This window comes from Pteropus vampyrus, unplaced genomic scaffold (assembly GCF_000151845.1).
Source record: "Pteropus vampyrus isolate Shadow unplaced genomic scaffold, Pvam_2.0 Scaffold76, whole genome shotgun sequence".
NCBI lineage: Eukaryota > Metazoa > Chordata > Mammalia > Chiroptera > Pteropodidae > Pteropus > Pteropus vampyrus.
Genome location: NW_011888857.1, coordinates 1,328,282 through 1,355,642, shown reverse-complemented (window position 1 = coordinate 1,355,642; position 27,361 = coordinate 1,328,282). Strand labels below are relative to the sequence as shown.

General features: G+C 33.8%; 1 protein-coding gene across 3 annotated transcripts in view; it reads right to left on the bottom strand.

Moving 5' to 3' along the window:
• The window catches only part of DCDC1 (doublecortin domain containing 1), a 277,601-nt gene that overhangs the window by 209,547 nt on the left and 40,693 nt on the right, over positions 1–27,361 (bottom strand). For all 3 annotated transcript variants that reach the window (XM_023532053.1, XM_023532054.1, XM_023532055.1), the window contains exons 6-7: positions 16,885–17,090; positions 2,943–3,036 (exon numbers count right to left, since the gene is read on the bottom strand). In XM_023532053.1, coding sequence (XP_023387821.1) covers positions 2,943–3,036; positions 16,885–17,090 — 300 coding nt within the window. The remainder of the gene's footprint in view (positions 1–2,942; positions 3,037–16,884; positions 17,091–27,361) is intronic.

The following is a 27,361-nucleotide window of genomic DNA, read 5'->3' as shown; positions in this document are numbered from 1 at the left end:
TTAAAGGAAGCCCCACTGGCTCAAACCTCTAGTAGATTTGCATCTGCATTGTCTCACATGCTATTGTTTTTGTGCAGTTTTAATATGCTCTGAAGCATCACTCTGAAATGTCTATCCAGATTGTTTACATAATCTCCACAGTTAATTGTTATTTTTAGTTAGTACTCTGGTTTTAAAGGTACATAGATTTTGAATAGTCTTCCTCAACCCTATGTTTCTCTTAACCCTGTTATTTTGGTGGGCATGATTTTGCAGAATGCATTTTCACGCATATATTACATCCTAGCAGTAATGTTATACTATCATGTTGACTATGACTTTTACGTAGTGGGTAGGTGTCCTCTACAGAAAAAATATATCTATACAGGAGCCATCCTAAATAAGTTTTCCACGAGTAACAATATAAATTTATTTGTTAAAGTTTTCTATGGTTTAGAAATCTGCAATTTGCAAATCTTAAGAGGTTTTAAAGGTTTTATTAGACTTGATAAAGTAAAAGTAGTCTAATGTAGTGTCAAATGTGCTCGTTTCTCATAGCATATGAAGAAAACTTGAAAATATATCTAACTCCAAAAAAAAAGAAGAGATATAAGATATTTTATTTTGTGTTACTTCTAGTCTTTGGTACAATTACACTTCTAATCTATGCTTATAAATAAAAAGAAACTTATAGATTTTGACATTAGAATTTATTAAATGATTTTTTCTGATCTGATACAGATCAAGCAAGCAAAAAAAAGTTCTACATCACATTGGAGTATTAGCATTTATGTAAATTAAGCCACCTTGACCATTCCCAAGCTGAAGTTCAGAAGACCATCAAACGTAATAGTTCAGGGAACTCAATCATTTGATGCACAAAATCACACTAACAAACAAAGAAAAAAGAAATGCAGCAACCTAATGCTAAGTGACTAGGGTGCTACAGACTGGAAGTTCCTTGAACAGGATTAGCTTCTTTAAGTATTTTAAGTCCAGTGAACGTGTTATGCTTCCACATGTTAGTAGTTGCATAGGCTAATTTCAGCTGGCATAAGCTTTTATAAGTATGCAAAAATACAGGGCAAGGCATGCATTAAAATGCGATAATAACACACTTCTGGGACATGTGAAGCATGAAGCATGAATCCGAACGCCTCTGGCATCCATGAGGTATCAGGCCTCAGAGTCAGAGAGTTTCTGTTTTGATAAGCAATTCTATTATACCACATTTGGGAAAGGGGGGGAAAAATCAACTTTCTAAATATAAAACTTTCATCTTAACCTCATAGTTTCAATTCTAGCAATGTACTCAGATCTAAAATTAAATTACAGGTGAGCTGGAAATAATTCAAAGCTAGATAGGGTCTTAAGAAAGTGTTATTTATTTATTTTATTAATGGAAGCTTAAGAGTGATTATAAAATATTGTTGATCACATAGAAAATTTAGCCAGTGTGATGAGGGAGGAAAAAAATGCGAAAAAAAAAATTAACTTTATTAATGATATCATCCCACTACCCCCAAAAACACCATAAGGTAAGATTCCCTGTGTTACATACGTAAGACAGAGTAAATACCTCTCTAATGCTTCTAGATAATCGTTGTCTACAAGTACTTTGAAATCTTCAGATGAAGCTCTTAATAAAATTAAAAATAACTATCATATCTAATAGATATATTTTAAACGACCAAGAAAAGTAGATTTATTTTCTAAATGCACGCACATATATATTATCCTTAGCAAAAAAAATTTTAAGAGTTATAAACAATAAGTATGAAAATATCACAGTGACCACTCGATAGTATCAATTAAGGATGTTAAAGCCAGGAAAGTTTGCTTTTATAGAGTACAAGCAAGGATGTTAGAAACAAATGAGAGTATCCAGCATAGCCATATCCTAAAATCATTTAAGAGTTGTCTGGATCTAGCCTTGCAGTTAAAGTATATGGTACATGGAATTAAGTTTTATATAAAGTAATAGGCCTATAACAGCAGCATATTTAATAGTGCTAACAATAGCACTATTAAAATAATAGTAATTGCTACTAAAGTAATAAAAAGTAAATTTTTAATAAGTAGAAAGTAAAAGTAAAAAGTAAAGTAACAGTGGCAATTACTACTAAAAGTAATTTAATAGCACCAATGAGGAATCATGGTATTTTTTCATTCAGAGACTAGCCACTCAGTGCCTTTAGAAATATAGATGGAAGTCTCGTATCTTGGCAAAGACATATAATAAAATTGTTTAAAGCACATATTGTAACTTTTGCAAAACCTCTAGATGTTAACCAAAACATTTTTCTAAATCTCTACCTGAACATACAGTAGTGCAATTTCTCATTTTTTCTTTCAAAAGCTGTATACCATAGAAATGAGTCTGTTAAATTATGAAAAATTTATCACTTTGTTAAGTTATGGCTTACTAAGGTTAAAATACTCATCAATTTTTTAAAAATCTAAGTTTGCTTTGTGCTTTACACTGAATATTTGTGTGTCCCCACCCGAATTCATATGTTACAACCTAATCCCCAATGGGATGGTATTTGTGGGTGATTAGGTCATGAGAGTGGAGGCCTCTTCTACCACGTAAAGACCCAGAGAAGACAGCCATCTAGTAGTCAGGAAATAGGCCCTCAAAAGACGTTGAATCAACTAGTACTTTATCTGGAACTTCCCAGTTTCCATAATTGAGAGAAATAAATGTTTGTTGTTTAAGCCATCCAGACTATGATATTTTTGTTATAGTAACCCGAATGGACTAAAATATGCTGAAATAAAAGATTCCCCAAATCTTAATGTCTTTTCATGATTTCCCTTTCTATAAGAAAGACATTATCCATGTTATAATTAAACTGTTTTTATTATATCTGTTTTCCTTTTAAATGTATAAAGTAAAAACAAAATTATGTAAATGCCTTTCAAAATATTATCATATAATTTACAAAATCGTTGCCACTTACCTTTTGAAATATCTTTAATTTTTCTGCCGTTCAAATCAAAAAGATATCTGGCTGGTGAATTTAGGTTCATTCTCACTGTGCAAGTATCTAAAACCTATACAGGAAAAAAAAGACCTATAAATAATTTATCACAGTGACCTCTGGCTAAATTAAATACATACCAACACTACCACTCTCACTGGCAGAAATACTTAAGGGAGATAATTCAGTATACAATCCTTTAGCCAATCTTCTCTGAATACTATTAAGGATCTATAGTTGGTCCCGTAGACCCCAAACAGATGTAGCCTCCTCTTTAGGTTCTTGATCTTTCCATTCTTTATGTTTACCTCTCAATTTCTAAATATAACAAATCTATTATTTAGAAGCACAACAAAGTACTTTGGTACAAATTACATTCCTTAGTTACTAGAGAAGGTTCGATATCTAAATATCCTCCAAAGGATATAAGGCTATAATTTACCAATTAAACTAAGTAAAATATGAGCCATTTAAAAACAATCCCATTTATTTCAACTAAAATCTCAATGATTTAAAAATTTTTTTTCGAATATTGCTGTCTTTGAGTCTTAAAAAAAATCAGTCGAGAAAATTACATGGCTTTCTAACTCAAAGATTCCTCTTTTCATTGTACTAAAACATCAGTACAAACATTTGTGCAAGCCAAGAGTTTAAGAGTTTAAGAGTTTAAAAAGTGGCATTAGAAATTCAGATACTAGAAATTAATAATGCATCATCAACACTGTCATTCCTCCTACTTTCAGGATAAAAGATCCTTGCAGCGTTTAAGCAATGCCAACCTTCAGTAATCATTTTCTCAAAGTAAATTATCAGTGATATAAATTAATATCGATATAAATTTCTGTAAAAAGCCTTGAAATGAAGCCTCTACGTGCAAGGCCCTTCTTATAATTCACAATTGGAAAGTATTTAATGGTGCCATCTTCTTATAATATTAAGGTTAATTAAGACATTTCCAGCAATCTGTACCTATTAAGCTTGTTAAAATATTACTTTTACAAATTCACATTTCATTAATTTCTTACAGCTAACATTGTAGAGAACCCTCTGATACTGAAATTTAAAACCATCATGTTGTAAAACCAGACTCTCCTTGACAAGCACCTGGGAGAGATTTTCCACAAAATCTTTTTAGTTTAATCTATTTGTTTACAGTTCTGGGAGTCACCTCCATCTGAGGGCACAGCTGGTACAGGGTGCAGCTTCTGAAATGGCCACCATGGAGTTGGTAAAGTTATACAATCTACAACCTCTGGATTTGGTTTGTCACTAGCCCAGTCCAGGTGAGAGAGTATGCTTAGCTCAACACCAGTGGAGGCCAAGTGAGCCAAGTCAACAAGCCATCAGTTCCAACAACGGTGTCCTCCTCAAAGACAAAGAACCCGGATATCTTTTAACATGTTTCTATAAATCAATGCCCAGCAGTGTAAGCCCTGATTTACACTTCCCCACACACTCTCTTTAGCAGAGGTCAGCAATTCTGGCCACGGTCTATTTCTATATGGCCTCTGAGCTAAGAATTGTTTGTACCTTTTCAACTGTTAAAAATATAATCAAAAGAAAAATAATATTTTGTCACTTTTCCACAGTATATGAAATTCAAATGTTTGTACCCATAAATAAAGTTTTCTTGGAAAATAGCCATATTGTTTATTCACATATTTTCTATGGCAATTTTCACACTACAGCAACAGAGTCGAGTAGTTTCAAGAGAACTTATGGACCATAAAACCAAAAATATTTACTGTTTGGCTCTTTATAGAAAAAGTTTGCCTACTCCTAGTTTACTGCATCATCATTCACATAAAGTTCTATGTTTTCTTGTCCTTTATACATTAGCCTCAACCCCTTCTTCCATTATCCACTCTAAAAATGCTTCCCCTAATAGACAAAATTGACTAAACGTTCAGCCTCTTTTAAAAGAAACCAGGTTTTCTTCTGAATTCACTAATTTATCCACAGCCCTTGCAAACACTGGGATTTTATTCTCTCATCTCACATAAGTTTAAGTTTGGAAAGTGTTACTTACAATGCTACTTCAAGATAATTTCTCCTCAATCCTCTTATTGAACAAACAAAACAAACAAATCCTGTCTCCCTGAAGATCCTGACATTCAAGTGTACCATCTCCCTTTATTCTAGTCATCTTTCCTCATTCGTGGATAAGATTTGTCACAAAAATCCTAATTCTGGGTGACCTTATTATCCACTCTCCATGCACACACCAAGAAGCGTGGTGCTTCTGGAGAAAGTCACACAAATGAACACATCGGCATTACCATTATTCAAGGTCACCAACCTCCATGTTTCCTCAATACTGCCCAATCATTCCTATTTCATTTCTTTGGTCAAATCTCTCTCCCTTCACCACAGTGAATATTTCAAACCATCGGTGCTCTCCTTGTCTCCACCCAGCTTCTCCTCCCCTGTTTTTCTCCTTATTTTCAGCAGATAGCATGACCTCCTATAGAGAGAAAATTAAAGCCTCATCTTCTTGCTATCAGGCTACAAGCCTATCTACTTCTACACCCAGCCTCTCTTTTTCCTCTAGTTATGTTATGGGAGTCCCTGCTACTATCTAAGGCCAATACTCCACCTATGTTTTCAGTTACATTTGCTCTCCACATTTAAAGCAGTCTATATTATCCATCATTTTGTTTTTCTCAACTACTTCTCAACTAGATTTTTCCCACTGGCACTTAAACATGATCAAGTCTTTCCTATCTTAAATATTAAATCCTACTTTACCCCACATCTCCCTCTAGCTACTCTTCTTCACAACTAAATCTCTTAAAAGATTTATGCATGCTCTGTTTTTCCCACTTCCATTCTTCCCACTATTCTCATGCCACTCCAGTCTGGTTTTCAGTATCGTTTAACTGAAATAACTCCCACGAATATCACCAATGGCTATCATGTTGACAATCCAAAAGACATTTTCTTAAATCTCACTGATTTTGATCTTTGAAAAATGTGTGTTTACTTCCTCTTTCTTTAAACCTCTTTCCCTCTTGAATTTTGAAATATGATAATCTGCTAATTTTTCTCCTGCTTTTTGTGTCTTCTTCATGGGCTCAGCCTCCTCTATTCATTCACTGGAGGTCTTCAAGATCAGTCCTAGCCCTCTTCTTGCTTCCTTCTAAATTCTCTTTTAAGACAATCTAATCAGTGCCCTCAAAGTCTTTGTCTTCCATCTATCTACATACTTACAACTTCCAAATTGATATGTCTATCAAATACCAAACTTCAAAGTCATCCTTAATGACCTTAACACCTCATTGTCCCTCGCCTCATGTACTCAAGTTATTATCAGGGTCTGTTGATTTTATCTTCAAAAAAATCTTAGAAATCCACCCACTTTCCCCATTTCTATTGCTTCACTTTAGTCCAGGCTGTTATCTGGCACCAGGACTCTGGCGACAATTAACTTACTGTCTCCCTGCATCTACCTGGCCCAATCAGCTTGTTCTCCACTGAGCACCAAAGTGATCTATTCAAAACTCTAAATCTGGTTACCCTCTCTTCCACTCCTAACTAAAACCCCTTACACGACTTCTCATCACTTTTTTGTGAGGAGGGGGGCAATATCTCTAACCTGTCCTATGAGGCCACTCTTTCCCTCATACACTGACCTTTCTATTCATGGAATTCACCGTTTCCTATATCACAGAATCTTTTCTGCTATTCTCTCTGCTTGAAAAAGATATTATCCTCAATGTCCTCTGTATTTACCCAAATAAATCATGCTTGACTCTTTTCAGAAGATTTTCTTGTGCCACCTACTCCACATTTAATAATGTAACTATTTTACAAATGTCTTTTTCCATCACTAAACTAAAAGCTCCATGAGAACAGGACCATAGCTGGTTTCATTCATCACTCTATCCAAGTGCTTGACAGACATCTGTTGTCATAAGAATGTCATGAATTAATGAATGAGTGAAAATTAGTATATATTATGTCTAATTTACATGCATTTCATCATGATTTTTATATCATTATTAAGTCTGATAAACTTAGCAAATAAAGTTTCTGACCAATTCTATAAAATTATGCTATAAGTATGTATGATTCTAGAAAAAATTTTTTCCAAATAAAGCTAATTATTTCTAGTACCAGAGCACTGACCTTGTACTGTCCTTCAGAAATAAAATAAAACCTCTTCACATTTATAACAATACCCTTGGTTGCTTTGCCAACATCCCTTCTCTATCTCACTCACACTCTCCTGATTTTGTTCAGGGGTTTACCCTTCCCCTTCTGACTCAAGGAAGGCTACAATTATCTTGATTGATCTAAGTTAATTATGGTAGTCCCATCTCCATTGTCAGTTTGGGTTCTGGCCAATGAGACATGAGAAGGGGATTCTGAGAAAGGCTTTAGGGAAGAGATGGTCCTTTTCTACCTCTGGACAAAGTTGTACCTGGCTGTACAGCAGCTATCCTGTAACCAACATATAAAAAAAAATAAAATCCAGAAAATTATAAAGGACATAAAGGGAATCCTGTCAGACTATGCATGGAACTGCCCTATCTTTGGATTTCTTGCTTTCTTTTTGCTTAAGTCTGTTTAAATCAGGATTTTCTGTTATTTGCAGTTAAAATCATCCTAATAGGAAAAAAAATGTTTTTAGCCCAGCTTCCTCAAATGAGAAACCTTGCTTCAGTTAATTCAATTAATATTTGTACAGAAAATATATTATAACAGTATTCACTATATAAACCTATGAAGCAAACCATTTAATTAAAAACCTAGAGAAGAATTTTAGAAGAAATATAGCAAGCTGAAGACTGTGAAAATGGATGAATAATTATAAAATTAATTCATTGAATTACTACAAATATTTCACCTTTGGCAATTAGTTATACTTGTTCAGTAGAAGAGAACTATAATTTATCAAGAATATTTTGAGAAAGAGAATCTGTTTTTATAGATTTTTTTATTTTTGCTAACTGAAAGACTGTCAAATACACTAAGAATTTTCAAAAAATTAAAGTGTAATAAAATATACTTGGTGTAACTCTCTGCTAACACCAACATTTTACAATGACTGATAATAAAAATTATGATCTTTATTTTAACCTGAAGATGCCATGAGATTGAGCTGAATTTGTACCCATCTTTTCAAGTAACTTAAGGTACTTTTCTGTATAAATCCTGGAGATAAATTTACTGGGCTGTTACTCGTCTTATTCTCATAGAAATAGGTGATAGAATGCATAGCAAATTTAGTTATTTGATCTTACCAGTAATGAACATGACTATGATTTGTAAAAGCAATTATTTCTTGTGAATTTGATATGTAGGTGTTCTGGCATTTTATTATTAAAATGTGAATAAGAAGTAGATAAACAGAGGAGATTTTCTAAATAATCTATTAATATGTACTTCTTGGATATTTTATCCTTAAGTGATCTCTTCTTAAGAATAATTAAATAGCCCAGATTACTTTTACATTTTTATAATTCTAATCATATTATTTTTGTTTGCTTTTTAAATCTCCTATTTTGATGTAGACTTTACATAAGATAAACTGTATCTACTTTAAGTGTGCAGTTCAATGCAGGTAGAAAAATGTATCAGTGTAACCAGCACAACACTCAAGATATAGATTATTTCCATTACTTTCCAAAATTCCTCACGCTCTTTCCCAGTCGCTGTTCAGTATCCTTTGCCCCAAGCAACCACTCATTGCTTTCTGTCAGCAGAGAAGAGTTTTGTCTGTTCTACAGTTTCATGTATATGGAATTACACAGCATGTAATATTTTATATCTAACTTCTTTCCTTTATCACAGTATTTATTCATTTTTACTGCTGAACAGTATTCTTTGGGGCAAATATATCACAATTTGTTGCTCCATTCACTTATTGCTGAACATTTTTGAGGTGTTTCTGGTTTGAGGTTATTATGAATAAAGCTACTGAACATTTGTCTAGAAGTCCTTGTATTGGCATGTATTATTTCTCTGGGTAAAGACAGCAGGTCCTCAAATAACAACATTTTATTCAATCTTGTTCCATTATAGCTTTGATGAAATGCCCTAGGAACTTAACTCTTATTTATATAATTAGCCTATGGTAAAATTGGTTTCATTATGCATCGATTTGCTTAAAGTCACAGAACCTATCAAGGACATTAAGTAAAGACTTCCCGTACCTAGGAAGGGGTTGCTAGAATGTGTGCTAAGTGTATGTTTCTTTATAAGGAATTGTCAAACTGATCTGCAAAGTGGTTGTATCATTCTGAATTCTCATTAGCTATATGTGGGACTTCCGCTAGCTCCAGATTTTCACCAAAATTTAATACTATCAGTTTTTTTTAATTTTAGCCATTCTAATGTATTCGTAGTGGTAACGATGTGAATTTAAGTTGAGTTTCTTTGATGATTAGTAATGTTGAGCACCTTTTTATGGGCTTATGGTCAGTTCCTATGTCTTTTTAAAAATCTTTTAACTTTTTTTTTATTATCTTCTTACTGTTGAGTTGTCAGAGATCTTTATATATTCCGAATAAAACTTTTTCGTCAGATGTGTGTTTTCTGAATATTTTTTCCCAGTCTGGCTATACTTTTCATTTTATTAATGCTTTCTTTTGAAGAGTAGGCTTTTTAAAAAAATTTGGATAAGGTACATTTAATTTTTTAAAATTTTTTGTTATTAATTTTAGTCGTATCTAAAAAATCTTTGCTTACCCAAAGGTTGTAAAGATAGTCTCCTAAGTTTTCTCTGAAAATTATTAAAGTTTTACTTCTTTATGATTAGATCTATGATCAATTTTTAAGTTTTGTGATGGTATGAGGTAGGAATCAAGAAAATTTCTTATCATACGGATATCTAATTTTAGCAATATTTATCAGAAAGGCTATCTTTTTCCCCATTGAATTATCCAGAATAATTTACCTATACATTTATATTTTTTCTTCTATATAATTTTATAAACCCATCCAGTGATTTTTTTTTTTCATTTAAGATATTATATTTTTCAGATCTAGAACTTCCTTTGGTTCTATTTTTAGTTTCCATTTCTCTTCAAATTATATTCATGTTTTTAATTCCTTAAACATATTTATAATAGTTTTTGAAATGTCCTATACAAATAGAGTTAACAACTCTATTTGGGGATCTGTTTCTATTGATAGACTTTTCTCCTACATAACAACTACCTTTTCTGGGATCTTCATGAATTCCCCATGTGTTCAACAAATCGCCTTCCCTCTGACTAGTCAAAACACAAATGTTGCCTGATCCTGTGCATGCTCCCAGAGTTGATTCCTTTTTACGTTCTCATTAGTTGTTCTTTCACTGGTAGTTTTTGTGCCAGGCTTTGCGGAATACACCCTGTGTATTTATCCAAAGACACAAGGACACCCATGAGCGAATTTCGGGAACCGTTCCTTAAATAGCTCCCTCATTTATGGCATATTAGGGAAAACTCCAGCCATTTTAGCCTCCCAGAACATCAATGTCTTTCTCTTCACCTTGTGGAGACCACTGTATTTTTCTTGAAGTCTCTCTCTTTATACCACAGTCTAAAAACTGCCTCTAAGTATAAAGATGGGATAAATTGTGGGACTAACTTCAACTTTTCCTATTCTCTCAAGTATTACAATCTGGTGCTTCTTGTTGCTAATGTCTAAAAATAGTTGTCTCATATATTTTTGTTGTCCAGTTTTCAGTTATTTAAAATGGAATGACTAGTCTGATACTAGTTACTCTGTTATGACTACAAACAGATGATTCATGATTTTTTAATGATTATGTTAACTCATTTTTAAGTTAGGAATTGTAAATGTAGGCAAAAGTATACTTGTGGCAGTCTCAAATAATAAAAAAAAAATATTGTTCTTGAAGTCATAAAATGGGTTCTAGTCCCAGCTATTCCAGTTGATCCACTTTGGATACGACAGTTAACTTCTCTAAGCCTCAGTTTTCTGAGTCGCTTGATTAGATGATTTCATAAAATTCTGTGATTCTAATATCCAGAAATTAGATAAAGTTCATCAGAGATATGTAATGGGAAGGTATGTATGGAAACTAATTTGATAAACCCTTCCATTTAACTATTATCATTATATTTTCTTAATTCAATGTATCAAAATATAAAATATAAAACTACAAGATAATTTTAATTAAAAAATAAATAAATTTTATCTTTTCAGATTTAATATCATGTTTATGCCTTAACTGTTTAGGGGAATTAAAAGGCATAATGTTAAGAACTATCTTTAATTATCATCAATAAAGTAAATCTTTAGATTAAAATTTCTCATTTGTTCTTATTTCAGTTGAGGAAATCCACATTATTTTTCTCTAGGATTTCATTCAAGAAAAAATTAATTCTGAATACTGAATAATTATGATATTCTAAAATAATCCAATTGTATAACCCTAAAATTCACATTAAATACACAGAAGATAATTGGTTATCTAGGGCCTCCTGAAAATAAACTATATAATCCAATTCTATATTTTTTAAAATCTGCTTTCATATTTTCTAATCTGGTATTAATCCCTGGTATGACCATTAGACTAATTTTTAAAGTGATAATAGTATCAATGGGCTTTTCCTCATATATCATAGAAAGTTCTTTAAAGAACTTCCAGCATACTAATTATGCATGACCTCCCCTGTCGGAACCTGTGTTGAGCATCCTTAATCAAATTTTGTTACTCCAGGTGCTCCCTTTTGAATCTTTTAAAATGTTCTCTAAATTCTTTTGCCTGCACTATTGGGAAAACTCTGCTGTTATAGTTACTGATTTGTGTGTGAACATTCCACAATCATAATATTATGTTGTACTTTTTTCCAATTGAATTGAGCCTTTCTTAAACTTGAAAATTTCCTTAAAGTTGTTTCATTTGTTTAGACTTATTATTTTTAAAATTAACAAATGGTGAACATCATGGAAGCCTAGATTTTCCCCTGGTTTAAAGGCATCTGAAAAAGTCTATTATTTATTTATATCTTGACAGTCATAGATGAGTAATTCCCTCAATACTTATGTGATTTTTCAGTAATATTTATATTTCCTAAGTCAGAGTTGCTGTTCCTTCCTGCTGACTTGTAGACGTTTTCCTCTTCCTGATTTCTGAACTCCCTGCACTAGTTCTAATCTAGAAACCAGTGATCTAATTTCCTATAACCTGTTTTCTCTGTAATACAACTTATCTTCTTTCTCTTAAACCACATGAGAAGTATAGGAGAACAAACAAGAAGTCTATGAAGATTTCCATGAATTAGTAAGTTTGAAGTTTTCAAAACACCAGAACAAGAGTTCTCAAACTTTAGTGGGGCTAGGAATCATTTGGAGACATTTATTGAAATTCAAGTTCCCAGACCCCACACTCAGGAGATTCTTAATTCAATTGGCCTGGAGTGGGACCACGTGGCCTGGAGTGGGGCCACATAGCCCAGACGATCCTGATACAGGAGTCCTGTGGACCATACACTGAGAAATACTGCAGATGCTTTGCCTGCAATAAATATACAATGCTTTCAGGTGACAAAAGGGAGTATTCTGTTCTTATTCAAGTAGTCTGAAATTATGTTTTCCAAAGTGGGGTGTACAAACCCCAGGAGACTGAGCAAAACAACCCATTGAGGTAGGAAGAGAATATTAGAATTATCTTTTCATCTTAAAAAATCCACTTTAATCAATGTTAAATAAAAGATTGACACTTGTCATTTGAGAGAGAAAGAGGAAGGGAGGGAGGGAGGGAGGGAGAGAGAGAAAGAAAGAAAGGAAGATAGAGGACGAGAGAGACAGAATGAAACAGAAAAGAGATACTAGTACCAAAAATTCTGGAAGCCAGAGGAAAGATAATTAAGTGGTAAATGACTTACTTAGCAGAGCAGAAATATCAAAACTTAAGCTAGCAGAAGTAAACTTGCTTTGTATTTTTAAACCCCTCCAAAAGGCTCAGAAATTTTAGCCATCAGTTACCTCTAAAAAATGAGGCTAAAAACAAGTTGACTGTGTCTATAAAAAGCAGTTAAACCCTTAGAACCCTCCCTCAACAACAAGTTTTCAAGGCAACTATACTTCTGCCATCAGAAGGAAGACAGAAGATTGATTCTCTGGAGAGGCTAAACCAGAGGAACTCTGGAATCAGAGACACTAGGCAGATCTGAGAGTGAGGATAGCTTATTGAAAAGAGGAAAATTAAATGAAAATCTACATATTGAAAGTGCAATTATTAGCCCCCTTCTCCACTTGCCTACGAACTCTCGAATTGGCAGATTCTATCTGGTAAAACCGATCAGCCCCAGAGAAAAGATCTACAGACACTGACAATTAGAGACCTCCCCGATCCCCACCCTCCCAAGAAAAAGCCTATAGTCAAAGCACTCTCCTACGAAATCCATCCCTCAATAAGACACACCTGTGACCTGTGCTGAAGAGCTTTTTAATCAGCTTTTAGCTCTTCGCTTTTAAATAATGATGAAGGATTAACTCTTCACTAAGAAAAGCCTGTAACAAGAAGGACCAAAAACAAATAAACAATGTTCAACCAGGTACTTAGAGAAAGCAGAGACAGCTCAGGGAGCGGAAGTAAAAAGAATTCATTGGATTTCCCAGATAAGAAAATTATGTTTAGTTCAGCAGATCAATGTATCAAAGTGGGAGTTCCATGAAATAGAATAGAAAAAGCACAGAAAAGAAGACTTATCAAAGAAATAATTGAACAAAATTTCTCGTAAAGAGAAGTATGAGATTTTTCAGACTGGAAAAACAAACAAACAAAAAACACCTTAGTAGTACACCTAGCAAATCTTGGGAAAACTTTTGAACTTTAAGGACTAAGAGATGATTCTAAATGTTTTCTGAGAGGAAAAATTAAGAGCAGGTCACCTACAAAAGGTGAGGAATCTGGATGGTACCAGAATTCTCAGCAGCAAAACTGAAAACGAGAAGCAATGGAGCAATATCCTTAATATTTAGAGGAAAGAACTGTTTGCCAAAGTCTCAGAAAATTTATCTCCCATATTCTCTTTCTCAAAAAGCCACTAGAATATGCACACAATAAAATAAATGAAGATAGAAGAAGACTAAGGAACTAGGAGAAAAGGATCTAATAGAGGAGATCTCAGGTCATGGGGACAAACAGTTCAAACTGGAGCAAGAAGACAGAGGTCTTTTTCATTTTTTTATTCATTTCATTGTCGTTCTCATTGTTTTCTTCACCATTGTAATTGCATGCCATTAGCTATAGTACATAGAAAACCAAGCAAAAAACAAATAAATATAATTATAGTAACTGCTGAGGGAAAAAAATAAAGATTTCTCATAAAAGAGATGCTATCCTGGATAATAGAAAAATTCACACGGCTTAATACCACTTCTCTGACAAAGATTCTAAGAGATAATTGAGGGAAAATACACTTATCCACCACAATGCTAACTTTAAAAAGTTATGTATCTAGAGCAGACATTTTCATTTTCCATTTACTTTATATCCTGTGCCCACAAATTTTTCTAAATACCTTTTTCAACCCATGGATAATGTTTAGCCTGTACCCCACAGTGGCAGGTGCTGTGTGATTACTAAAACCATACCAATTAATTCTAACATCTGATTCAAGTTTCAAAGGAATGGCCCATAGTTCTGAAAGTTCAGAGTGTAGTCAAAAATTATATCACTTTAGCCCTCATTTCAAATTTCTTAATTACTGAACCTCCTAAAATAAATGAGTTTCTTTTTGATTTTGCACTTATGATTGAAATACTGTCATTTCCCCTTGGCTCCATTCTGATCTCAGAGAGGACTTTCATGCTTTAACTACTTTATTTTACCAACCATCTTCAATAATTCTCTCCTTATCCCACTGCAATAACCTTCACCATATTAGAGTGCTTTACATTCTACTTCGGTTTTATATTACTTAGTAAGATAAAATTTTTAAGTAATCTAAATTACCGTTTAAAATTTTAGCAATCTAAAAATAGCCATTAATCCCAACATTTCTAATGTTATCATAAAAGAGAAAATAATTTGTGTTTCTCCTATGAATATGCCAGTAATATTTCTATTACTGATTTGGAATTAAATCTATAAACAGGGCATTATCCTGTGATTAACAAAAAGGCTTTCAAAATTTTAATTTTAATTTACAAAATAATCAGCTAGCCTAATTTTTTCCCTCCAAAAGGTTCTATTGACACCCAAGGCCATTGCATTGCCTCCTCTCTCATTTACCTCATTCTTAAAAGTGATAACTAGACAAATATTTACAAGTACAGTTATTACTGAATCATATCCTGAGTTTCATAAATTGTAAAAATTCTTTAAATTCTACAAATTGTAAAAAGAAAAAAGTAAGCTAAAGAATTCCTTGATCATTCAGTTTTAAATAAGTTGTTCCCTATAGTCAAAAAACAAAATAGCAGTGACATTTTTATATACACTCAACCTTTCATCTAAGAACATGTAATCTGTAAGAGTGACTATTACCCCAATTTTACCACCAAGGCATAGAATTACAGAAACTGAACTGAAGTGAACTGAGAGGTTATCTAATCTCACTTCGATCTCCAAGAATGACAGCATTTTAACAATCCAAAAGATATATCCATCTTCTCTATTTTTCAGAACCTCCAGGGAAGATGTTACAACTTGCCTTAGCAATTTACTCTTGTGTGTAAAATCCCTTATTTTACTCATAATCCAAATCTGCAGATAAGAAGGAAATAAAAGCTGGCTTCCCAGCTTCTCAGTAAATGCACTTACCCAGTTGAGATTGTCAAACCACCACAAAAATATGCAGATGAAGAAAAAAGATATTTTGATAACAAAAATTTCCAACACCTAGTCAACGATTCACCTGTTTCAATCAGTAATTATTTTGAAAATAATCTGGTATAACAAAATGATTTATACCTATCTTGATTTCATAATAAAACTTTCCCATTAGTAAGAAAATTAATTTCAAAGTATTCGATGTGTATTTATGAGTCCTAAAGATGAGAATGGCAAATATTTATTGGGAACTTTCTAGGTGCCAGGCATCGTACTCCATGAATAACATCACATTGAATCATCACATAGTTCTGTGAGGTGGGCACTGCTGTTATCCCCATTTTTTAGATAAAGAAATTGAGGCTCAGAGAAGCAAAGCTGTTGAAGGTCTCAAATATAGTGAATGATAAAGCCAGGATTAAAACCTAGACAGGTATTTATAATACTTATTTAATAAAAGTTAGTTATTATCAAGCAGCTTTAAGATTGGTTGAAAAATCCTTTTCTGTAAAAAAAAAAAAAAAGATTTTTTTTCAAATTCTCATTATTTCCTCCATATTTTTTAATATAAAAAAATGATCCTGGAAGGTATATTAGCATCTTCTTAAAAACATGCACTTATATAACATGTGATACTTTAAAATTTGTTTTTTAAAGTTTGTTTCTTACATGATTTTCCTTAGGCCCATTATATTTGCTTTTAAAAACATACATAGGCACTTTAAACTGAATCTTAGTTACTTCAGACTTTACTTATTCTTTTGAGGAATGGGGGTGCTTCTAGATCTTATCACTTTTTGTGAAAAGTTGCAGATTTGAGTTTTGCAGCTGGGTTTCATTGGCTTCAATCTAAATATTGAAAATATTATAAAATATTTTATATCTTATAAAATATTGTAACCAACTAGAATAATTTTCCAAATGTAAACATAACTTTTACTAGGTAAATGGCCAACTTGTTAGCCAAATAATTTCCTGAAATATTTTTGCTTTACTAAGGTAATTTATGTTGTTGGAACAATAAGCTTACTTCTAAACAGCTAAATTTTTGCATTCTACATAATGCCTTATTAATTTTTCAATTAATTAGTTGACACTGAAATTTGGAAGGAAAACACGTGTTTCCAAAGCCACGAAAACTTTGAAATTTAATTTATACTTCAATATATAACACAAAAATACCTTTTTCATTGTATCCTTTCCCACTGTAATTTCATGCCCATCACGCCCCATGCCATTCTTAAAGAACAGAATTCGGACTGAGGTCTTCTCAGTAAGTTTCTTCATTCTAGTAGAAAGAACAGGCTTGGTTTTCCGTCTCTTGACATCAGTAGGAAGCATCAGCCCATTCATTGTCCAAGTTACTTTCTTCATTAACAACAGATGGTCTAGAAGAGAATTTTTTTTAAAGTCAAGTCAATATTTGGCTTCAAAATTAAAAATGGACACATCATGCTTCCCCCTCCCCCTGCTACCTATATCATATCACTGGCCAGTCTCCATTTAGATGCTGGTTTTCTGAAATGCTACCACCAGCTTCCCACTAACCGTGACATAAGCTGTAGCAAGCTGTCTGCTCTGATAGCCTGCATAAATCATCATTTCTGAAGGGAACAGATGTTCAGGGTATGAAAGAGTAATACAACAATTTAGTCCTAATTAAAATTCACCTTAGCATGCCTTTATCACTGATCAGGTGCACTGAGCTGAAGGGGTCTATAGAAAGGGTCCAAGGTTCTTTGCTTTCTATTATACAACATGGTTCCTAAACTTTTGTGTTTTTTAGGGTTGGGAAAACACTTTTTCTCACTTTAATATGATTTATTCTATGTTGCTTTAAAGATGATGACTCCAAATAGTAACCTTATGCATAATTCTTCTCCTGTGACGAGAATAAAGGTGGCTTCTAGGACATTTTTGGTTGGAGATTCAAACTATTTCACTGAAAATGAGAACTAGTTTTGCATTAACAGTTTACTTTGACCTATACATTTTCAAAGATGTGTGCAAGAATTTAAGTTTCAAAACTCCCACTAATATTACTGGGAGTGCAACTAAATTACTATGTATGACTTTGAAAATGTAAGAGTAAGAACAGAAGAGTAGTATATTGCATACTAAGTTGCTATCAGCATTCCTTTCTTTTCAAGAGGCTTCATTTCATAAATAATTTGCACCTGAGTTATTTATTTTATTTGTGCATTCAATTTATTTTATATTATATTTTCTTTTCAAATAAACACAAAAATATAATGATCCCTCCCTCCTAATGAGAAATAACATTTTATTTGCATATAACTGTAAATAGCTGCATTCGTTTGCCCAAATTTTCAAATAATGCTTTTCTATTAGAACTCACCTTGAAAGCAACAGGGTCTCTTTGACCTAAAAGTGATCCTTTACATAAAATCTATGATAGTATTGATATGCGATATGAGCCAGTGGTTGTAAATAATCTTCAAGTCCCAGAATGGCCACATTAAACGTTCAAAAAAACAAGAACACTTGTCTTTCTCTCACTGTCTCTCTCTCTCTCTCTCTCTCTCAATCTCTTTGTCTCTCTCATGCATATATTCACACACATATACATACACACAGGCAGAAATATGAGCAAAACTTGAATAAATTAAACTAGATTATAGATATGCTTAAGCCTTCAAGAAGAGAAAAAGTATTTTTACAGATATCAGTTACTGTGTCATTTTGTAATCTAAAATTGATAGAAATTAGAATTAGAAATATAAGCTAGAAGTTAATGAGGTTATACATGCCCCCGAAGAATTGAAAACAGTTACTCAAACAAATACATGTACACGCATGTTCATAACAGCACTATTCTCAATAGCCAAGGGGTGGAAACCAAATGTTCACCGATGGATGAATGGTGAACAAATTGTGGTGTATATATACAATGGAATATTATTCAGCAATAGAAAAACTAATACATGCTATAATGTAAATATAAAAATGTAAATATAAAAAGCGATATAACTCTCTTTATATAAAATACCTAGAATAGGTAAATCCATAGAAACAAAATGTAGACTACTGATTGCCAGGACCTGAGAGGATGGAGGAATGAAGAGAAATTTAATAGATAAGAAGTTTTATCTCGAAATGATGGAATGTTTTGGAATTAAGTAGAGGTGGTGGTTACATAACATTTTGAATGTACGAAATGCCACTGAATTATTCAGTTTAAAATTATCAATTTTGTGTTATGTGTATTTCATCACAATAAATAAATAATGGAGGAAGAGGAGGACAAATGGTTAGTATCTCTCTGAAAATAAAAAAATCTCATACTTGGGAAAAAGGTTAATAAATTCTTATAGTTTGATAGGTGTTTACCCACAATGTGGATGCTCTGTACCCTCTCCCCGAGATGCTTTGCACAGTGAGAAGGTTATAAACCTTCAAACTAGGTTTGAATCTCAGCTCTGATATTTAGCGACACTAGATAAGCTATCCCTCCCTGCATTTCTGTTTCTCGTGTATAAAGAATCTAGTGGGCACTACTCCACCATCTAATGAGGATAAATTTTTTATATGTTAAAGTACCTAACACATAGAAGTTATTCCATAAATGCTTCTTCCCCCACATCCCTGAAATCTTATGGTTATTATGGAGCATTAGAGTATACTAATCATTATATCAGTGAGGGTCCAACAAGAAAAACAGAATCCACTCAGAGCATTTGAGCAGATGAAACTGACTGCAGAAAGAATTGGTTAAGTGATGGAAAAGATTGAGAAACAACCAAAGGACAGTGAGGCAACCCCGAGATTTGCAACAGGAAGAAAACAAGGCCAGAGGGAGGAAGTGTTACAGGTGCCCAGATCTTTAGACAATTTTACCGATAAAGGGTTTCCCCCTTTGATTACTTAGATTAGGGTGAGGCAACTGAAGGGCCAAGAATGCAAAATTTAAGGATGCACTCAGGGGGGCGCAAGTACACAGCCCTCAGAGTGAGTGCCTGCTTAAATTTTGTCCCATAGGTGCTTCACTCTCTCACCTTAATCCCAGCCTTGCCTTTGACTATCTCTTCTATAAGTAGAACTCCTTAAAGTCCACTAAAAATAAAGTTGACTATTAGCCAGATGCTGTTTCATATGATTTATAGATATTAACTCATGTAGTCCTCTTGACAATTTTATGAGGATAATTTCATTATCCTCATTTATAGGTAAGGAAACTGAGGCACAGAAAAGTTAAATAACTTGCCCTAGATCTTGCAGCTGATACATAGTAGCACTGGATTATAAATTTAGTTCTAGAAACTGTTCTCCTAATCATTACACTATTCTGTTTCTACCATATATTTTCCGTCATGTACCAGGCACTGTGCTAGGTGCTAAGGAAAGAGAATAAACTGTCTGAAATTATTATGTAAATATTTTATAAGTATATATCTTATTTCAGCTTCCATACTTAAACCCTTAGAAAGTAGGAATCAAGCCTGTATTTCTTATTACTTTGTTACAAGGTATAAACAAGTTCACTACACATGGTATAGTTAACTAGATGTTAACCCTTCCTGTGCATTTAAATGTTCAATTGATAGCAGTCTAATGTTCTTGCTTTTCATAATATACTAATTGTTTAAAATAAGCTTTATTGCCTGTGTATGTACTTACCATCTTTATTCCTTACCTCTCCCCAGTATGAACTTATATATCATTGATCTATAACCTGGATGATCACCGATGACCATAATGGCATAGAATTTCTTCAGGAAAAGAAAAAAACTTGCCAAATGAAAGTCTAAAAGGAGTGCAGTAGATGGGAATGTGCTCAAAGTATATTTAAGGTAAATTTTTATATATTCCTAAAGACTCTGTTTGGGAGTCGTCTCTGCTAGGAAGCCTGTTCCATCTTGGACTCCCCTTTTTGATCTTTGTGAAGACATCTACCACTTAACTTACCCCACCGTGCTACCACTGTGTATATACTTGGCTAAACAAGCAATGCTTATCTGGTGCATGGAATAAGTGCTGAATGAATTAGTGCTACCTTTATTCCAATAAAACTTATTCCAATAAAAGGAGTATATTCATAATTCCATTACTTGATAACATCCAAAGACACTTTACTCACTTTAAAAATCTGTAGTCTAAAGTTCAAAAAAAAAAAAAGAGATCACATTTCTGAAGTTCCAAATAAGTTTTCTGAAAGAACTCTAAATGGATCTAAGGAAACCACATAATAAAGTAAATTTTAAAATAAAGTAGCATTTGTAACATAAATTATGTATAGTTTTTTTGAAGACACTCCTACTTTCCAGATCTTTGTTGACATTGATAAACATGGAAAGACTATTAGAAATATATAAAACTTTTTATATAAAGATTTTTAAACCAATCTTCAAAGCAGCCTAATAAAATAATACTAATAATGACTAAAATTTATTAATAATATACTAGATAGGCAGTATAGCCTAGTGGTTAAGAGCATGGGCTCTGAAGCCATACTCTCTGGATTTGAATCTTAACTTTGCTTCTTAATAACTCTAAGACCTTGGAAAATTAAGTCAATCTCATTTGCCTTAGCTTTCTTATCTGAGAAATGGGAACAATAATAATTCTCTTATATAATGTATAGATTAAAGGAATTTCTACAAATAAAACACTTATGTGTAAATAAGAAATAGAAAATGTTGGTGATATTATTTATACTCATGATTTTCATCAAGAACTTAGCATATAGAAAGCAATGTATTAAGTGCTTTGTATACACTAATCCCTTTTATCCTCACAACCTTAAAAATTAGTAGTATTATCATGTCCATTATATAGATGAGGAAAATGAGACCTGGAGAAATTAAACAATTAGATCTGTATCATACATCCATTAAGTGAATCAGAGATAAGATCCAGGCTGAATGATTCCAGAGCCCACTTTCTTAACCATGACACTGTACAATTTCTCATGTGCCTAGAAGTAACAAAAGAATTCCTCTAATTTAAAATGACTTGATATGCCACGCTTCTTCATACTTCCCCACATTCCACCATAGTCCCACCTCAGCACCATCTAAAAGGAAGTTGCCCTTAGTGCCTGTATTTTGGTCAAAATGTCCTTATAAAAACTGCTATTCACAAATCTTTACGTCTGTGGTCAATCAAAATAGTCTGATGTAGTAGAATAAGGTTTCTCAATCTTGGCAAGTATTGGCATTTCTGTGTTCTTTGTTGCAGGAATGTCCTGTACATTGTGGAATGTTTACCAGCCTCTACTCACTAGATGCCAGTACTTCTCCAGTTGGGACAACCAAAAACGGTCTCAGGCTTTGCCAAATGCTCCCCAGGGGTCAAAATTACCCCCAGTTGTGAATTGCTACAGTAAAGGAGTTTGAGACAATCTCCCTTTGCAGAGGTGCAGGGAGCTGAAATAACTATTGACACACACTGTGCTCTTTCTTAACTTTTAAACTTTAATCATATTTTTTTTTCTTCCTGCTTTGCTGGGCTATTTCCCTTCCTTCTCAACTCAGTGTCACCTCTTCCAAGAAGGTTTATTTGACCTATCCCTCTTGAGGCTTTGCAGCTTCATCTTTGTGTCCTTCATTTGTTTGTTGTTGTTGTTGTTGTTGTTTTTTGGACTTCTCAGTTTTTTGTATGTGTGTCCCTGCTAGACTGAACATTTCAAGGGCATAGAATGTGCTTTCATCTATGTACCTCCAGTATCTGGTACACTGTAAACAACTGTGCTTGTTGAATGGTTAACAAAATAAAAATTGATGATACATTTTCAGTGTAAGCATATATTCCTTGCTCTATAGCCAGCATCTGAAATAGTGTTTGTCACATAGTAGATGCTCAATAAATATTTGTGGACTATTTGCCAAACATGTCAGATGAGAACATGACTATTATTTCATTAGTTAGATATTAGGTAATATTTTATTTAGGTAAATATTAGCGTGTTTTCTCAGTATTTTGGAAAAAGATTACATTTTTATACTCATGATTAATTAGCATCAATTACCATGTCCTCCATTGAATTTACTCAGAAAACTAGAATATGTATCATGGGAGGCAGCTCAGAGTAGGAAGAAACTAAAAAGTCATAGTCTTACTGCATTTCTATGCATGGGCTTCAGAATTGTAAAACCTGGGGGTTGAAAAACTTTTAATCATTATTGACTCTAACCACCCATTTCATTTACTCAATAATTCATTTAACAAACACATACCGAGTTCCTACCACATGTTCCCCGTTAGAGACGCTATACAGAGAGGACCTCAAAGGTTTCTTGGTCTGTTCGGGAAGAAGACAGGAAAACAACACACAATATGGTGTGTGCTAAATTAGAGGTGTGCACAGGCTACTGGGGGAGCATAGAGTGGGGCATCTGTCACAGCTTATAGTGGCCAAGAAAGACTCCCAGAAGAAAAACTTCAGGTAAGATTTGAAGGATACATGGAGTGGGCAAAAGAGAGAGAACATAATCCAGGTAGAGGAAACAATGTAGGTGAAGGCCCAGAGTCATGCGACAATACAACAGACCTTTGGGTGCAGAGTGAACACACAGATGGAGCAAGGAATGTGAGAAGTAGCCAGATTAGAGCCTTGTGCACAATGCACAAGAGAAGTCCCGCACTTCCCAAAGCAGGTCATCTTTTAGATGGGTGGGACCATTGGAAAAGTCTTCTTTACATTATGGCAAAATCCATTTGCCTATGAAACAAAGCTATTGGGATAAGTGAGGATGAGGACAGTTCCAAAGCAGCATGTCTCAAGATGTAAGAACCAGCTAGGGAACCAAAGAACCCTCATCTTTTGCAATACTAAGTGATTCTTCTGTACATTGAAGCTCTAGGTGACATATGGCTTCACATGAAGAAATGTGATGGAAGACTGATGGCCAAGGTAAGCATTATTTCATCCAGGTGAGAAGACAAAACAGAATCCAATTCTTCCATGCCAGCACAGAGAACTTGAGGATGAAGACCTGAGTAGGTTTTAGCCTTAGTGAGGAACAGAATTAATCTCAGAAGCTGGAAGTGGATAGAATGAGCAGTAATTAAATGTTGAGGGTATCACAGGGTATGTGGGGCAGAGAGGTAGGCCAAGTATTAAAACAAGAAACTTAGTTCCATCTAAACCCACTTTTAACTTCTAGGAAAATATACCAGCCATAGCTAACAAATGCTTTCTATACTTGTCTTTCCTTAACTTTCTCATCTCAAAACCCAGGTAGCTTCCCCTCCCCACCCCCATCCCAGAGCTGAGGCTCTCTTGTACCTTTGTAAGAATTAGAAAATTGCCTCCTACCCACCCACTCACCTATGGTAGAACTAAAAAAGGGTAAATCTAGCTCCACAGTGCCTCATCTGTGAACAACAGTGAGCAGGGCCCTAAACCTTCCCAAAGATCACAATCTCCTCTTTCTTTCTTACTTTCAATAATAGTTAATAAGCACCTACTATGCAAAGAACTATAATACAAAGAGAAATGTTAAATGGAGGAAGCAACCATCACCAGCAATAAATAAATAATTAAATAAATGATTAAATGATTAAATAAATTGAGTAGAGAGAGAGAGAGAATGGACAAGAAAAAGAATTCCAGAGAAGATGTGGGAAGGCTGAAAATCTCAGATCTATAGGTTCCTGACAGACTCATTTATCCCAGCACTTCACTTCTGACCATTGTCTGGTCTCAGACAAGCATTAGCATAACCATTAGCCTCTCTTCGATGTAATTATTCTTGGGCTGGTTTACCCTGGCCCCTTGCCAAAGGAGAACATTCACAAATCTACATATGAATTTGAAGTAGGGAATTTTTAATATACTCCTTCTAAATGTCCACTCACTGTTTGCTGCTAAGCAGGCTACTCTAATGAGGTCTTTTCCCTCCCCTACTGCCACCTACTTGGGATATGGATGTTTCAAGGGCCTATTTCATTTGGTCCTTCAACTCATCCATTGAACAACATTTACTGAGCATCTATTAAGTGTCAGGCTCTGTACTGGAAAATGATGATAAATAAGTCAGCCATGGTTTCTTTCCTAAGCAAACCTGGTTTAGAGGGAATAACAGATGTTTATTTCACCAGCAATTACAAATCCAGTTACAAAAGGAGACAGAACATAATGGGAGCTTATCCTTACCATGGGAGCTTCAACAAAAAGTAGGACCAAATACAACACCTACCTGTGCATGAATCAACAACAGCAGCTTTGGAGTTCTCCTTTGGAGAATTCTTAAATCTCTATCTTGTGGACAGTACTCTAAGCTAAGTCTCTGTCCTTACACACTCAACTGCCAAAAGAGTCCTAGTCCCACTTTATCACCTCATTCCCTCCTTTAAATTTGCTAGCCACACCCAATGGGTTCCAAAACAATAAGGACCAGATCTATCCCAGTCTTCCTCTCCTCTGAGACTTCTCTCTAGAAAGTTAAGAGCCCATGTTGGTGAGGATGGGATTGGGCCCATATCCCAGCTACTTGAGGATTGTCAAATTCCCTTGACTATTCATATACTTACACTCTTGCAGCACTTAGAGAATGTTATACTCCAACCATAGATTCTACATTCTATTTTATTTTCATGGTTTGGTTTATAACCAACTTACAAAAAAAGATAAAGCACTTTCTAACCTGCTGCTGTCTACTTTAAAGAAGCCAATACCTGTTCATAAAATTAAATAAATTCGGTGCTCCCTGCACTGTAATTTTCCATTTTACATGTACCAAGCCAAAAGAAAAAAAAAAAAAATACAACTTTTTCTGTTACCAAGATAAATGCAGCCAACTTGAAACATCAAATCCATGAGCTTATTAAAAATCTTCTTTTTAAAAATGTATTCTCTTATAGTTGGGAAATAAACTTGAAAACACATTAATACTGTCAAATATGTATAGCTAATGACATTAAATATGAACAAGCACATCATTTTGTGAGTGCAAGATGAATTTATAAAATACAAATGTTCTGACAGTAAGAAAAATATACTGCTATATTCAATTATATCATCTGCTCAAAATACAATTGCTTCTGTGTATGGTAAATAGATTAAATCCAGGTCACATTCCTGCATTCAACTGAGCTTCTAGTCACTCCCTTTTCTCTAAATACTTGTGTTCTTTGTTTCTGCATGTTCTTAAGTGTCATCATTTATTGCTATAGGCGTGATGGCTATATTTAACTAATAATGACAGTGGTTGTCATTAGATTTTAACTCAGTAACACTAGTCTGACATATCATTTGAAGTATGTCTTCAATTCAAATTTGATTATAATTACAAACATCCTATCTATTGTGCCAATCAAAATGTTGTCACCCTTTCCTTGAACTTTTCTATGAACTTTCTTGAAATAAGTTATGGCAGCTTAAAGTTAAGGCTAGCCTTGGGTCATAAATATATTTTAAAATATGACTCTTGGAAGAGAGCAGAGCAAGGCCATTTATGGCTCCTTTTATAAAAGGACTTATTTTGACTAATACCCTAGAAAAAATTCTCAAGGCAAAAAGCACAATATAGTGAGAGTTCAAAGGCTCTAATTCACATTTCCATATCATGCTGTACACACAAGTGCTCAGCAGGCATTTTAATTTGGTTGTGTATATATTTTAAGACTTAGCAAATATCTTTGTTAGTAAAATCAGGTACTTGTGACAGCCTGTATGAAAAGCTAGTGGAAATATAATGTTGTAGACACATATCACAAATATCGCAGGCTTTTACATACATCTTCTTATTTACTCCTCATAATAACAATAATAATAATGAGGTGTATATATTAGTGTATACTATTTCCTCAACTTACAGATGAGGAAATTGAGACTTAAGATTTGAGATTAAGTGACTTGCCCAAATTCATGCTGTCGTGTGCTTCCCTGGCGGTGATAAAGAAAGTAGAACCAAACATTTCTGTTGTTGTTTTCCTGAACCTAGCCAGCTATTCTGGGAAGGTAGGAGTGAACAGGTTCTGATTAATAGCCTTGGGATCTTAATAACATTTGGAATCTTAGTTATGTTTATAAAATGGCATTTTCAGTGTTCTCTTTAGAGTAGAGATTCATAGACATTTAATATTCAAATAATTTGCATTTTTTTTAGAAAAATAAGATTATATACAATAATCCTTTAAGATGTTATTATCTCTATTTTACAGGTATAGACATTAAAGTGCAGACCAATCTGTCCAAAGTCATATAACAGAAACGAGAATCTTGCAAGATCATCTAACTTCAAGTTTAGTGTTCTTTCCACTAAATAATAATGCGTTTTTCATGCCTCCCCTAACAAATGTCTAAAAACTTCAAAAACAAATGGTTTGAAAGGCTAAAACCTCTGAAACAGTAACTGTAGAATGTATAAATGAATTCTCAGGTAAAGTAACAAGAAAGGTATGCAGACACTAAAAGGTTTGATTTAAAGGTTACTGAAAATGCCTGCTTCTTTTTTCAAATCGCCTCCTTTGGTTTCCATGGCATGCCTTGTTCTTATACAACCCTTTTTATTTCCTTTTTAACACTTAACTGTCAATAAATACCATATTTAGTTCTTTATACATTTGTCTTATTGCCCCTTCCACCTCACTAGAACCTAAGCTCCATGAGATCCTGGTCTTGTTCACATTGTAAGGATTCCTTAAGGCTTGATGCAATGTCTGGCACATTGTAGGGACACAATAAATATTTGTC